The sequence below is a fragment of the Neltuma alba genome, unplaced genomic scaffold, assembly GCF_004799145.2.
Source record: "Neltuma alba isolate B1F8T4 unplaced genomic scaffold, ASM479914v2 tig00011738_pilon, whole genome shotgun sequence".
NCBI lineage: Eukaryota > Viridiplantae > Streptophyta > Magnoliopsida > Fabales > Fabaceae > Neltuma > Neltuma alba.
Window position 1 is genome coordinate 41,177 of NW_021636366.1, and position 17,237 is coordinate 58,413.

Below are 17,237 nucleotides of genomic sequence, written 5' to 3' on the forward strand. Positions count from 1 at the left end.
TACACACCTCAAGTTCTCTCTGCACGTATGTCTAAGCTCTGTCTCTCCATTTTGCAGTAGGAGGTTTCTAACCTCTCGGACTGTACTGCTCATGGAGTGATCTGTTGCATAGTCTCTTGTGAGCATGTTAAAAACGTCCAGAGAGTCAGAATATATCAGAGTTTTCTGGAATTCCAATTTATGTTCGAGCTCCAGCCCGTGTTTGATCGCCAGTAGCTCAGCTTCTCTTGACAGAACATATACCCAGAGATTTTGTGAATCCCATGATCCATTGTCCTTCATGGTTCCGAATTAATCCTCCGCATGCCGCTTGTTGTCCGTATCTTACCGAGCCATCAACATTGATTTGAACTGCGTCCCGTGGTGGCGGTGTCCATCTTGGTTCTTGATCCTCCACCTCCTTATATACTTGACGATAGAGATCATTGTTTGTCACTTGTTCCATGATGAGATAAGAACATTGGTGCACAAGATCCAACGTAGATCGCGTGGTTCCTTCAAAGACATATTGGCATCTGGAAGTCCATAGAATCCAGCAACCCAAGCTAAATACTCTGTTCCAAGGATTGTTATGAAGAGATTTTTTTCCCGGGCTATTTCAAGTGTTCCACTTGAGCCACACCTGCAAATTACCAGAAAAGAAACTAGAAGGTTGCTTTCCTTTAACAACTATTTTTTTTTTTTCCGGCCTGATGCTTTCCTTTAACAACTAAAGACTCGAAACATTTGTTTTGGCGGCCATTTTAAAGACAAGTTTTGAAAGGAAAGCCTTGTGTTGAGCTTCCATACTTATATGGCTACATCCCTCCATTAGCCATAGATTGTCAATGTGCGGCTTGTGCTTGAAACTCATGAAAACTTCATCCCCTCTCTTTTGTGGTGAAAATGATACTCCCTCCTTTTTTTTTTTTTGGGTCAAAAGATACTCCCTTCTATTTTAAATTTAAAAGCCAGTTAGGAAATTTATTTTAATTATAATTGAAAGATCTCAATTCATTTTAGCTTTCAAATTTATAATTTTTTTCTAAATTATTCTCATTGATTGTATGTATTATAAGTGTTTTTATCAAAAGTAATTCCAATGTAAATGATTAAATAGGATATTTTTTTTATTAAAAGTAATTCCAATGTAAATGATTAAACAGGATATTTTAAAAAACATTAATACATTTATTACAGATAACTAACTTTATTAATCTTCTTAATTTTTATAAATTAACTATTTAATTTTTACATTTAGTACCAAAGTCCGAGGGTATTGTTTTTGTCAAAGGGCAAAGTGTAATTCGCTGTCCTCACCACGCGGTTCCGTAGAGGCCCCAAAGTTCAAGCTGAACTATGAAGTGTGTTCTCCTATTTGGGGCCCATTTTGACCATGGTAAAATGACAAAATAAAGCCCATTATTTTAAAATATGGGAACTTAGTGTAATTTTAACAAAATTAGTTTTACCAGGAGTTGAATCTAACAAAAAAATTTAGTCCCTTACAATATAGAAAGCAACATTTGAATCTTTATTAGGAGAGGTGTTAACATTTAGTATCCAACAGTGCTTCGAATATGATTGCCTCTAATAAAAGAATACTTATATGTAACAAAAAAAAAGTTTTATTAACAAAATTTTACCCCCCCCCCCAATTTGAAAAAAGCAAGATCTCATACATGCTATGCATTAAATTGGGAGGAAGTTGCCATGAATATAAATTTTCGGTTGCAAAAAACAAAAGTTAGGAAATTATATTATGATAACGACATATAATTTTTAAGAAAATGAATTACTAATTTATTAAAAAATATAAGCACAAGCTATATGCATGGCTAGCATCTCATAAGCATCGGGCCATTACAAAAGAGAGTTCACTTCTCATATATGGGATACGTAAACACGAACATAAGAAAAAATAAATTATCAAATATATATAACTAATTATGAACTGTACACCGTCTGGCCATCGTAAAATATTTCATATATACGTAATCTTCTCTAAACCACACGATGCTTATATTGCTTCAATGGGAACACTTGATTTGACTAATTAGTTAAAAACTTACAAAATAATATTAATTATTTATTATAATCTTATAATTCACTATATGTACCGATCCATAATTATGGGTTCACTGTGCTTTGCCCTAGTTAACAATATATAAGTCAAGTCAACTATTTATGAATGAAAAGTCAAGACTGTGCAGCATCAAATATATGAAACTTCTAAGTCATGATCTGAGTGCATTATGCGTTGAAAATTTTACGCACATGTAATGCACATGATAATGATATGCAATATCCTTTAGAACTAAGCATTATGGATAAACAAAATTACAAAAAAAAGCATTATTGATAAAAATAAATTCTTGATACCAAATACAGTTATGGGGAGAGATAAGAAATTTGATAAAGGTTTCAAATTCAAGCCACATGAATTTGGAGAAAATTTTTTGATGAAACTTTCATTCAGTTAGAATTGACCGAATTCATGAATTGGTCATTACTTCCTCCCGTCCTCTTTATACTATCTTCGATTTTTAATATAAAAATTTGTTTAATTTTCAATTTGATCATAAATATAAGACATCCGATCTATTTTGTCTTTCATATATATTTATTTTTTTAAAAAATAATTCTTGTAATAGTTGCACATATTAAAGGTTTCATCAAATAGTTATTTTAGCTAATATACATAATTAGTAAGGGTATTTTATGAAAGACTATAAATATTCATAACAAATAACTAACTTGACTAATTTCTTTAATCTTTCTAAATTAGTCAACTAAATCTTATATTAAGGACCGGAGGTAACATACTTTAATTTTCCTAAATGGGTTTCATCATTTTTATAAGTTATATTTTGGATGTTGGAACATTTAATACTTTTTTTTTAAAACTTTTATCCCTGATGAATGATATATCTATCTCATCTCCTTTTCCATGCATCCCTAGAAAATAAGTTGTCTTTTCACACATTTACAAACACAATCAAAGAGTAGAAAGTGTAGTACTTAATACTAGATGGTATGTCAAAAGGGATAAAGTTCTTATTAATTATTATTATTGAGTTTATATATATTTTCAGTAATGCAAATTAAGAAAATAAAGCATTAATGAAGTATAGATTTTAATGAACAAATCAAGAAATAAAACTCAAAATATCCTAACAAGGCAATAAGACTGAACGAGATATTTATGTTAGCTTGAACACAAAATCCTATTAAAACAATTCTGTTTAAAGCATGCTTAGGTATTAAATATGGATATCTTTTTTTTTTTTGGTTACAACAGGGCGGGATCGAACCTGCAATACATGCACCCAACACACACACGCATGCCACTCGGCCAACTGCTAGTGGCAAATATGGATATCTTTTCAAACAAATAATTGAGCACTTGTTTGTTATATTGTAAAAGATTAACTCTTTTTATTAGATCCAACTTTTGTTGGTTGATGCTCTATGAATTTAAATCAAAGAAAATTATGAAACAAAACAATACACAAAAAATAAAATTTATAATAACTCAAACAAATACCAAATTATAAAACAATTTGAAATTTTGGCATCTTTTAATTCTTCAACATACCAGAAAAATGTGTATAGTTAAATTAAATAGAGCATTTATTTCCTGGCACAAAAATTGTAAGCCATGGTTACTCCATCCGTTGCCATGCTCATAACTTGCAATACCATTAAAGGTTGATTAGTTATTATATATTATATAATTAACATTATTAACATATTTATTTAATTAGAAAAATCAGATTGAGATCCATTAAATAATATGAAGAAAGATATGGGAAATCAAATTGATGATGTCACTTAACTATTTCGTCACCCACGTTAATATGAACTATGCCATCCAGCCATGCCTGCATGTCTTAGGGAGCTAGGGTATGATCTTGCAGCTCAATGCTATTATTATGATTACATTATGTGATAATTATAAAATAACAAAATCTGAGGCTCTCACATTATTGTTTGACTTTTTTTTTTTTTATGTTAAAGTTCATTAGTAATATAATTCTCCGATCCTTAATATAAAAATTATTTAAATAAATTAACAATAAATAAATTATTTAATTCTAATAAATTTGACCTAATTTTCCTACAATAATTGTATATAACATTAGATTATATTAGTTTATAAGTAATACTACCTCTGGTCTTTAATATAAGATCTCGTTTAATTTTTATTTTGGTGCTAATTATAAGACCTCAATCCACTTTGTCTCTCATATTTATGCATTTTTTTAAGATAGTCTCCCTAATAATGATGGTTCTAGCTAATAAACTTGATTAGTGAGATATTTTAGAAAAAGAACACCTATTTATCACAAATAACTAACTTAACCTATTTTCTTAATCTCCTCAAATTAGTTAACTGGCTCTTATAATTAGAATTGGAGGTAAGTATAAATTAGCTTGGAAGAAAATGATAAATATGAGAGAAAATATCGATTAAGATATTATACATAGAATCCAAAGTAAATTATCAACTAACTTCTATATTTAAGACTAGAAGAGTATCTTTTTAAACATCTATAAAAATATGTCTTTTATTATCATATATGTATAACAAATTTTTTAAGTTTAAAATAGTTTAAATATGATAGTTGGGTTTGTTTTGTAACATTAAAAGGTTAAAAAATATTTAGTTGAACTGAAATTCAGAAACACATTCAATTTTTTCTTCCTCTTGTATTTTTTTTTCGCCAACATGAAATACTTCATTCAAGAAACTTAAATACAAGAGTATAGGATTCAACATTTGAATTAATGATTAGAGTCGATAAAATAAGTTGGTTTACTTTTTGTTTTTTGCAACTTTTATTTTACCTTTAAGAAAAAAGTTTCTTTATCTTACACTTAATTTAAACGTAATTTTGTTTGATGTGAGGAACATGGTTTCATATTTAATTTCTTACTTTCTTTATTAATTTTATTTTTTATATGTTAATAAAATAATGTTGTAAAAATTTATATATTTATATTTACAAGTTTTGGAGTTAATTTAACTTTATAACTTTATGAAAAACATAAAAAAAAAACATAAAAGAATTATCATTTCTTAACCTATGATTGGTGTGAAGGAATTGGATGAGAGAAAAAATTTTAATGAGTTTGATTTAAAAAATTGAAATCGTAGGGTTATAAAATTCAGATAAAAAGAAGATATAAACTAAAAGAGCAATAAGAATTAATTAGAAGTTTTTAACCTTGTTTCTTTAATTTTTTTACATCGAGCTTATTAAAACTTATCCTCTCTTTCCATTCCTTCTCTTTTTCTCATACGAAACAGACCTTTAAGAAGCATGTTTCTAACTTTGAATGTGAACTATAAATCAAAATATCAAAACATTAATTAAGGACTTATTTGAAATAGTTATAAATAATTTTTCAAGTAAGCATATGAGGAGAGTTTCGTCTCGACATAAAAGTGCTTATAAATACTTAAAATAAATAGATGCAAATAAGTCCTAAAACAAGATCAAACGTAATTATTGAAATGAAGAGCAAGAAAATAAGGATAGCTCTAATATCATGTACACATATATAAAAGTCTTAAAAAACATAATTATTTTGCTGGTAAAAAAAAAACACATAATTATTCCAATTTAGTGGTAAGACACGGCCGAATAAAAGTACAAATCAAATCAAACGTGATCCTTCAATATTAGATATTGAGATTGCTCGTATAATAATTATGAAATGGTGCTCTTATTCGTGGTCCTCTTCTAGTGGACCCAATCCTACTAGCTTTGCATATTTGAGGCGGCTCCTCAATGCCTTAGTCAGTTCGGTTGAATCAACTCCTTCTCCAATTATTACCATTTTATCCTTCTCTCCCCTTTCCAATGTGACCGACAACACACCTACATACACATGTAAAATTCGGGGGGAAAAAAATCATACATCTCTAGAAAGGAAGATGACTTAGTGGAATAATTTATAACTAACAAATCTACACAGGCTATATTATGCGCAGAAATAATCAGAAAAAAAAGGAGGATGGGAATAATTTATAACTAATAAACACACCTTTGTGATGTAAAAGACGTCCCAAAAGAATCAATACATGCGTAAAAGTTATATTAATATGAAAAATTATTGTTACAATATATAATTATAAATAATCTCTTGACTTGGCAAATACTTTAAAGCAAAAAAAGAAAAGAAAAGAGTGAATAGTAGTAATTAAGGATTTTTATAAACATAATAATGTGCAATGAGGACTTTCAAATTGTGAATTGCAATGTTCTAGTTGTAAATAGATTCTCTACTTAGTTTGTAGTAATTCCCTCACAGAATCTTTAATTGTTATTCTCCAAAAGAAAAAAGGCAATATCTTCTGTTTTAGATATGGGTGATAGTTGAGGAGTTTATTTTCTAAACTTGTAATTTTTTCTCAAAGTATTTCTACTAATTGAATATGTTAAAAAGGTTTACATTAGTGAGGATAATTTCTAATGCCAATTATTAAAATGGTATTTTAAAAAAATCAACATGTATTTTTTATGAATAGCTAATTAAATTAATTTTTTGTAATCGCTAGAAATTAATTATCTAACGCCTACGTTTAAAATAACAAGAAGAAGTAAAAAGCTAATAAATCACTCACCAATTGCGGCAGAGGCTATGGTCAACGCCCTTGTTCTCCATCTTTCCTTGCTCAATGGAACCTCTATCACAATCCTTTGTTTCTTCACAAGGTTGAGCATTGATTTCATTAATTTGAATCACATATAGGCTTTCCTAGCGAGTTATTAACTACGCATAAATATAAGAGTAAAGCACATCTACTTCTCTTGAATTTCAATGAAATTATATATATTTAAAACTTACAAAGATTGTCCATAAAAACAAAAAAGAAATCAATTACACAAGTTACTCCCAAGTTTTCCCCCTAAAATTATATTGATATCTGTTCTATTTCAAGAAAAGGTTTGCATATATTTTGAAAAAGATAGAAGAATAATATTGGCAAAAGAAATAGAACATGAACCATTCTATAATAATATATATTATTAATATATGCACAGTATAAATTGTTATATATATGTAAAAATATATTTGGATATTTAAATTAATAATTTGATATAAACATGTGTAGTCGTATAACACTAATTTCGATAAGGGATCGAACTGGCTTACCACCATATAGCTAGCCTCTTTCACTCTTCAAAAACCAAGTTGTGGAATCACAGAGAGATTGATGAGTAGTGGAATTTGAAGAAGAATACAATCCGCTTTAATAGAACTTATATGTGTATATATAAGGTAGCTAGCTTGAATGAGAAAATTTCAGTTGACTAAATGGAAATAGCATTAAAATATAGACAACTAAACGCAACGATCCACATATTATGCATTCAGCGTATTTTACCCTAATTAACAAATTTATTAATTAGTTAAGTCAATTGTTGCTTAATTGTAATGAAGTCAAGGTCACGTAATAATAATATGCAACTTGGTTGATCAGCAGCCAAGTGCTGAAAATTTTGTTCCGCGTATTGCCATGCACCTGCAATGCCCTTTAAACCGGTTAAAATGAGTTCTTCGAATTGGACCTGGGACCGGTATGAGAGGGAGATATAAAAAAACAAAAAGCAGTTTAAAAATTTGGCACTTTTTAAACCGGTTGTACAACCAGTTTAGAAATCCTAGTTACTACCTCTATTTCTTAACATAAGATGTAGATAATTAATTTAAAAAAATTGAAAAAAATAGCTTTTATAACAAATATATATTAACTTTTCTAAATTATTCTCTTTAATCATGTGCATTAAAATTATTACTGGGTGGAAACTCCTTACAATCAATAGGAGATATTTTAAAGAAAAAATTATAAATTTGGCAGAGAGAGGTGTAAAATCTTATATATTTAGAATTAAATCTAACCTCCAATTAACTTTTAAATTAAGAATCAGAGGAAGTAAAACATAAAAGCAAAAAAGGGAATAAAGTGAACAAAACTACATTCAAAAAGAGAAATTAATCTGCATGATCCTGGAAGTAAACGCTCAGAAAGTCAAGAAAACAAGTTCTTTTCCTTTTCCCTGAAAAAAAAATCAGTAGCATGCGATGATGAATTACTCGACTGAGGATATGTCGTCCCTTTACGTTAAAACATTATTGAGTGTATCAATCTCAGCCTCCATATCAGATTCATTGACTGCTTCTCTGAAGATTGAAGCAGACAGCCATTTGAATAGAACTGCCTACCTTTAATTAAACGATGCCATTGAATGGCCAAAAATCCTTAGGGTGTGTTTGGATGAAACCAAACCGTGGTTTGGAAAAGTGATTCTGGAGAATAGATTCTGGGGAAAATAGATTCTGTGAAGAATAGATTTTGTAAAAAAGTGATTCTGAGAAGTGAGAATGTTTGGATAGTTGTTATCAAAAACACTTTTTATATATACAAATTACTAAAAAAAAGACATAAGTTAATATGATAATTACAGAAAAAATAGATTTTATGATATATTTTAATTTGAAGGAATAAAATTGTTAATAATATGTTTTTTACCAACATAATTAATAATACATAAGATAATATAATTAATAAATAATTAATGTGTATATATATTTATAAAATATAAGATTAAATATATTTATAAAAAATATGTTTATAAAAAAAATAACAAGATACATATCATATAGGCCCTCACACTCTCCCTTTTTTCTCCAAAAGCAAAAAAATTTTGCTTTTTCCAAAACCATGGTTTTGGAGTCAAAACCATGGTTTTGACCCAAAACCATGGTTTTGGTTTTTAGAGGGGGTGTTTGGGTGACTAAATCCCCAAACCATGGTTTGGGTCCCCAAACCATGGTTTGGGGTGTCACCCAAACAGACCCTTAGTAGATGTGGGAACTTGCATATAGTAGGGTGTCTGAAGGATATTACACAAGGACAGCGTCAAGCTCTTACATTGCATAAATCTTCTCTAAATAACAAAGAATTTCACAGTTGTGACACGATATTACATGGTGAAGATCAACAAAGATTGATTCAGTTGATATTGATAAGGATTGAGCCTATAATCTAGAAATGTGCAGGTCCAAATTCTTGTATTAGTAATGAAGCTTATTTGGACCCTGAAGAAACCCCAGAACTTAATTCATATAAGCTAGAACAATGGGGGAAAACAAAGGATGCACCAAAAATAATAGTCATAAAACAAAGCAAAGGACAAGAAATAACATCAATAACAAAAGCTAATGTTATGCATCTTTTATTTTTCGGCCGGTAATGTTATGCATCTAAAAGCAAACATAGACATTTAAGTCAGGCCATCATTGTAGCAGAACAGCATATTTAATTGGGTCCACCTCAGATAAAAAAGGAAACGAATTTCCTTTTTGTTTAATTAATATTCATAGTTCCCAACTCTTTGTTATGAAAAGCAACTCAATTGCTCCAATTTTAGAAACGAGCTAGACTAAGCGGCAAGCATGCTGGCTCATCAATCAGACTGAACTTTCTAAGCTAATCCCAATAACAATGACCAGACTTAAAAAAACATAAAAATAAAAATCCTATGTTTGTGCATATACCCAGTGATATCATACTTCTGCTTTAGCATTTCAATAACATAAGGCCAAAGAAAAGAACCGTCTTCAAATAGATTATATGTTTTTGTAATTATTGTAAATAATTCTATTCAGAGCTCATTTCTATCATACAAGCGTGAAGCATTGTTGATTGTTAATAGCTGAACATCATTTCTTTAAAGGAGAAAAAGATATTCTCGTGGTGCTAATAACTGTGCAACTCACATGACATTTAGCATCATTTTCCAAGAGAAGAAATAGCCAACACAAATGTGGCAAATGAATTTGTGACTATCAATTCAGTCCACTCTTAGTCTCATGTATCATATATAAATCAGTATCCTTAGACCATTTTAAAACCAACAAATGCTTTTTTGCCATGACAACCTAGACTGAATTCTGAATTACAAAACGCATGACCTAGCATTCAGATCAGAAGATCCCACCAGGCAGAGACTAAGAATGGTTTTAATTCCATAATCTGCTGAAGGTTTTCTATCATGACATTGCAGGAAGTCATAGAACTAAACAGCATGATATTCCAAGCAGAGGAAGCACCGATTCATCAATTCAAACAACGTAGTTTGGTAGAGGTTTTTTTCAATGAGGCACCTCACCATAGAATCAAAAGGAAAACACCAAATTATATGACAATTTTACAGGTGAATTATGCAGGAGAGCTAAAACACTAGTTATTAATTAAATCCCTCAAAAGGGTCTCATGAAAACAATGCCCATCTGGATTGATTAAAAATAAAACAATCTTAAATTTTCTCTGCACAAAAGTCTTAAGCATACAAGGTTTACAATGATATATAACCAAAACTAATGATAAAGCATGTAGATGTGTCAGATGCAGAAATTAATAAGAGACGTCTCTAACACATTCAAATATTTTGATCAACTTATCACCTATTAAGTTATGTACAATAAGCACCCAGTCCCAAGTGCTTGAAACACCATATTAGTAAGACCACCCATAAAACAAAAATGCAGAAATGAATGGCTTAACAGTGTCCATTCATTCATTTGTACCTGCACATGCAATGTTTCTTCAGCCTACATATTAAGTTTAGCTGTACATCACAATTTGATCCTATTCCCTCCTATCCTTCTGTTATGTCCAATGTTCCAAAGATGTTGGAATAAAAATACCCTTCCAATGATTAAACAAGATCAGGGTTCCATGTGAGCTGCCAATCAGTCATTCTCCGTAACGATCTAGCCATATGCTCATTTGAAGCACGAATGTGAAGTAATCTGTTTTGCATATCTCTAAATGAAGGAACACTAATTGCATCAGATACTCTATCACAGTACAAAGGATCCTCAGCAAAGTTGACAAGAGCCTCAGCAGCATTATCCCTTACTTCCTCCAACTCATCATGCAGCATCATTTCGATGAGAATTGGGATTGCCCCTGCTTCAGCAAGTGCCATTCTATCTGCCTCATCATAGCTCAGTTGAGCACATGCCCCAGAGACGTTCTGCTTTATCTCTTCATTTTCACTCTCCAGTCGCTCAACCAGAATTGGAATCACACCTGACTCCCGGACCATAGATGTTGCGTGCTTGTAACTTGCCAGATCCCATAACACATCAGCAGCAGAAGCCTTTGATTCATCATCACCTTCTCTAAGAATTCTCACCAAGTGCCTGGTGATTTCAACAGCATTCTCCTCAGCAACAGCCAATATACAAAATACGTCCTCAGCAATCTCCTTACCAGAAGGGTCAGGTCCTTGAAGAAGCTCAGCATAGAGACTGATAATCCCAGATTGACCAACTAATCTACTATAATCAATATGAGCAGAGATCACACCAAGCGCATTACCGGCCACAAGTTTCATGATGTGGTCTCCATCACGAAGACAGTCAACAAGTACTGGAATCACTCCTAGTTCAACTAGTGTACGCCTGGCCCGTCTTGGGACACCAAGTAACCCGATTGCTTGACAAGCTCTTTCCCGAGAAACCATGCTACCACAGCTAGCAGCCTCCACAAGAAATTTAAGACTTCCTAATCTAGTGAGTGCCCTCCTAACATCCCTCAGCAATGCTAATGCACTCAAAATTTCCAACAGGTAAAGTCTAACATCATCTGTATAAGAATTTAACAAACTAATGATAATTTCTACGCCTTCATTACCAGCGACAACTGCACGACTTGAATTACAGAAAGTAACAAGAACGAGCAAACATTTTATCAGGACTACTTGAAACTCGCCATTAGAATGTGACAACCACCATAACAAAGGATTTGCTCCATCAAGTCTACCTATTTCCTTTGCCAACCCACCATCACCTCTACAAGCTATACATTTTAAGCAATAAGCAGAAGCCTTTTGAAGAGAACAGTCTGAATTAACTGAATGGTAGTCATCGAGATTCTCAATGAGATGGGGTATAATGCGAACTAATAAACCCTCAGGGGCATGTTTAGAGAGACGGGCTAGCTTCGTCATGGCTTTTATTTGCATAGTCTCAGTACCCGAGCACATCACCGTTTCATACTGACTCAGAGCTTGTTCCCAATTTATAATAGATTCATCAATACTTTCAATGTCCGAGTGACTCATTTCAGAGAATCGAAACCTGAAGTTATTTAAACAAAATGAGCTTCGCACTTTACAGTTTGAAATAAAGAGAAAAGCTATTACATTATTATTGTGAAACAATTTCAATACAGCTATTCACACATCAGAAATGGAAGAAGAACAAGGACGAGTAACTAATGATACAGACAGAAACAAGAAATGATTAGAACCAAAAGGCGATAAATTCAAATACCCCTTGTGGAGGAGCCGCTGAACTTGAGAGAAAGGCAATGGAATCGAACAATCAGTGAGATGTCTCAAAGACAACGAAGACTGACTGGTTTGCGTGGACACTTCAACCGCCAACTTGACAGGAACGGAAGCCCCGAGGAACGCCTGGTTGGGTCGGTGATGCGGCTCAAGGCATGATTAACTATTGGCTGGCTTTAAGAAATGATTACTTCACCTTCTAGTCGATATTGCAAGGTACTTCCAATCATTTCATCAAGATTAATGAATAACACTGAAGTTATTAATTTTATCCATTTAATTTAAATTTATTCATGTTTCATATCATGAGTTACATTCAATAATAAAATGTTACTCTTCTGATCTTATTTATAGAGTAGAGAGAAAAGATTTTTTTGATCATATTTACAGGGCACAGAGAGAAATTTTTTATATAAATATACAATTTTACCATTTATTTATTATTGTATTGATTTTGTTTACATAAGGTATAATGTGTATTGAATAGTCCGGTCAAAAAAAAAAAGTGTATTGAATAGTAATAAAATTGGAAAGTTGCTGAATTTTAAATTAGAGTTAATGAATTTTAAAGTTTTTATTGGTCTATATGAAATATGTTAGAAATGACTTATAAATAGAAGGGTTAAGATGTGCCCAGCACCTCGAACTGTTTTTTCCAAGTATGCCCAGTATTCTAAAGTAATTTTCGGTGTATTTAGTGTCCCAAACTAATTAAAATGGTGCATCCATATCCCGGGCTAATAGAAAAGTTAAGTTTGACCGTTACTTTGCTGACTCAACCGAAGGTTGACTGGAAAATCCAACGTGGCGGATACGCAGGCGTTTGATGTGTATTATTTTGACGGCTTAAGGTATGCCCAGCATTCCAAACTATTTTTCCAGGTGCGCCTAGTGTCCTAAAATAATTTTTTGTGCATCCAGTGTCCCAAACTAGTTGAAACGATGCGTCCACATCCTAGGCTAATAGAAAAGTCTCATTTGACCATTACTTTGCTGACATAAATCAAAATATTTTTCTTTGGTATTGAATGCACTAAAAATATTTTTTTTAACCCTAAATAGAACCATATGAGTAACTTGTATCCAGCACATTAAAATATCTTTTTGTCTTAGTACTGAATACACTAAAAAACATTTTTGGGTGCTAAACCTAAAAAAAAAAAGTTAATTGCTTAGTGCATCAAAAATATTTTAAAGTGCTGAAAGCATTTTAGAAAAAAAACTTCGAGATGCTAGATGCATCGCAAAATACTTTAGGATGTTGGATATATTTGAGAAAATACTTCGAGGTGCTAGATACATCGTGACCCTTCAATAGAGATATCTAATATAAATAATTTTAACATACGTAATTAATACCCCTCTTAATGGTTTATGCTAGTAACATCAATTTCTTTTAAAAGGTACTACTCATATCTTCTTATTTACAAGGTAGAAAGGGGGAAAAAAAATCTTTTAGTCCTATTTATAAGTCTTGCCATTCAACCTCACGTAAATGCATAATTTTATCATTCATTCATTGTTACATTGACTTTATTCTCATTCGTATAATATAAATTTATTAAGAATGAAGTTGGAAGTAACTTATAAATATCACCATAAAAGTATTTTATAATAAGCACACCACATGATATGTATAGGTTAAGGCTCTTAATTATCTCGAAAATATTCATGAAGAGATACTCATCATTTGGTAGTTTTTTTATTCCTCAGATATACCCAAAAAGTTTTATTTTATAATATTTCTACTTTGAACTATCATCCACCATTAAGCTTGATTATTAAAGACTATGTTGAAACTGCATAATTTAATGATCAAACTTAACGGTAACTAATGGCTAGGGTATATTTGAAATAGACTTCCTAAATAGACCAATAAACTTAACTTTTTCATAGTAACTTCAGAATATAACTTTTTATAACCAAACCATGCTAACAATAAATTCAAATTATATCACAATCATATAAACTAACTAATTATATAGTAATGTTATTTGTGTTAGAAAAAAGCAACACCAAATCATATATCTTATCATAAATAAAAGAACTTTTCTCAATTCATTCAAATGCAAACCATGTAAGAAAGGATCAATTTCATCTAATATAGTTATAAAACAACATATTGTATAGCTCATAAATCAAAATAGTAAGAATTAAGTTTTAATTCAAATTTTATAATAAATTCATAATAAACAAATCACATGCGATACTAGGCCTTTGGCCAACTACCAGCATGCATATCACAAAAGTATAAATCAAAGGACATGAAAATATAATAGTGCATGAATCAATTAAACACAATTTGTCCTAGGGTAGCTAATGTAGCTTTACTCCTCCTAAACCTTTCCTGATGTCCCTCCTCTAAAACTTTTACCTAAAAAATGTTAAATAAGAGGGATGAGACAATGTTTCAGTAACTAAATTCTTATCTATCACACACACTAGCATGGGATAACAAGGTGTTAAGTGGGATATATAGAATTAATAAACAAATAATCATTTATTTAATGGTTAAATTCACAATGAAAATCAGATAATTTAGCTAGTCTCATACAGCCAACAATATCATAAGGGATAACATACTTTTCATTTATCCAAAAGATATAAATATCAATGATGATTCCATGTTATATGCAATCCATGAAGTCAAATCCACCTTTTTATCCTCTTTATTTTTGCCAATCGGACCCATGGGCTAAGTTCTTTCTATTTAATTAGCTACTCTCATAAGCTCACCACACAAGTAATGTGGACCAGCCAAAAACCACAAAACACTAAGTGGATCATGGGTGCCTCTTGAAAAACTAATGGGGTATTGCAATCCCTTAAAGAATTAGTGGGATAATAATAGTAGCTAACCATAGAGTTTTGTATAGAGGCCAATACTACGTGGCAAGTATATAGATCTCAATAACTTCAATTATCTCCTCCACAACCAATCCCAAATGCACATGATTCAAAATATTCAAGTGATTATACAAATATAGAAACATAACTCATTGAAACTTTGACTCACGTATCATATTCTAAAGATCAATTATTTTCAAACTCACTTTATTCAATTCCCTTCAAAACAGTATCTCACAAGACAGTTTATGCAAATAAAACTTTCATACAAAAGAATTCAATTGTAAAAACCACTCACCAACATATACCAAAACATGCGATAGATGGAAATTTAGTTACTCGATCTCTTAGCTAACAATCAAATACAAATAAGACCCAAACTCGAAAATGCCACAATAGACTTTATATCTACAAATGAAATTAAAACGTTATCTCTATAATATTAGAGTAAACCATTTATAAATTTCTAACCTCTAACTCCTCCTCTAAAACCTTCAACTCTTACTTAGAATTTTAGCTTGAAAGGGTTTTTTAAGGTTTGGAGTAAGAACATATATATGAGGATTTAGATTCAATTCCTAGGTTCCTTTAACTTATATTATTCTTTAATTATTAAATTACATCATTAGAATCACCAAATTCACAATCTAGATAGAAAACTCCAAATTTATAGCCCATGTTCTATCCTCAAAGAACTCAAACAAATAGATCTAATGTGAGTTAAGTTATTCTCACTATAGGAGTCTAATTATTGATTCCACTATTGAATTTAACATTTTAGATGTCACAAATTAATTTCCTAAATTTTGGTTTGATCCAACAGTGAACAAATTTACAAACGATAATTTACTATTTAAAGTTATATCTACAAAATCTAAAAAAATGTATTCAAAGTGTACATAATAACTCATAACCTAGAGATTAGATTGATGATCTAACTGTTGAAATGGGCAAGTGTGAAGTCTTGAACTAGCTGACCAAATTTAGCTCGATCCAACGATTCACAGACTCATAAATAGCACTTTACTGAAATTATTTCAGTTTTGTGTGAACATTATTCAACTTATTTTTAACTCTTCCCTACTACCAACTATATATAGGCTCTTAGATCACCATCTTTTCATTGTTTAGTCAATGTAGAACTTCTCAGCATTGTTGTTTTATCTATCTTTCCATCATTTAGTTGATGTGGGACTTCTCAGCATTGTTATTTTATTCATTTATTCACACACACATGCACACACACACACACATATATATATATATGTTCATACGTATACACATATACATATTATTATAATTATTTTAGTTGCTTGTATATATAGATTTAACCTCTGCCTATTCAATCTTAATAAAAACTTACTTAAGTCTTGGGGATATGAAGATTAGGATGTTACAATATTTGCTACAAAGATAAACTTCCAAAATATTTAAGAGCAAAAAAATTTCTAGGTGTTGGGTGCTCCTTTATGGGTAATTTCAGGATATTTAAGCACCTTAACCCTATATATTTTAAATAGACAATACCATCGAGTTACTTACATTTATTATATCAAGTTTTTTAATTGCATGGTAAAGAATTTGATATAATTATTTTTCATATTAATATCATTTTTGTCCCAAACACATGTTGTATATCTATTAAACAAATGTATCAAGTATATAAGGAAAAATTTCAACTTAGGACATCAGATGACAATTAATTTCAAACAGCCCCCAAAAAATTCTAAAATTTCACTGAAGGACCTAGGGGGCAAATTAAAATTAAATTCACAAACTATTTTACTGAAATGCTTTGCAAAATATGATTTGCTAAAAAGGAAGAAGAAAGAGGGAAAAAGGAGAAGTTAGTGCTAGTTGTTCCCATACCTATACAGTGATGAAAGGAGATGATCAATGAGAATAAGTTGAGAAAATGTAGCGGATGATGGTCTATCTGAAAGTGCATTCGTGGCGGTCTGTGGAAAGTCACCATTAGTGTTGCTAGAAGTAAGAGAAATTGTAACTGTGGCTTATGATATGGCGTTGTGATCA

The 17,237-nt window shown here is 31.0% G+C and overlaps 1 protein-coding gene across 1 annotated transcript; it reads right to left on the minus strand.

Moving 5' to 3' along the window:
- Nucleotides 1–10,296: 10,296 nt before the first annotated feature.
- Nucleotides 10,297–12,442, minus strand: LOC114717481 (uncharacterized). The gene is made up of 2 exons (XM_028902621.1): nucleotides 12,340–12,442; nucleotides 10,297–12,144 (listed from the first exon to the last, which is right to left on the minus strand). Exon 2 carries the CDS (start codon nucleotides 12,126–12,128, stop codon nucleotides 10,716–10,718), a length of 1,413 nt encoding a protein of 470 aa, XP_028758454.1. The 5' UTR covers nucleotides 12,129–12,144; nucleotides 12,340–12,442; the 3' UTR covers nucleotides 10,297–10,715.
- Nucleotides 12,443–17,237: the final 4,795 nt, after the last annotated feature.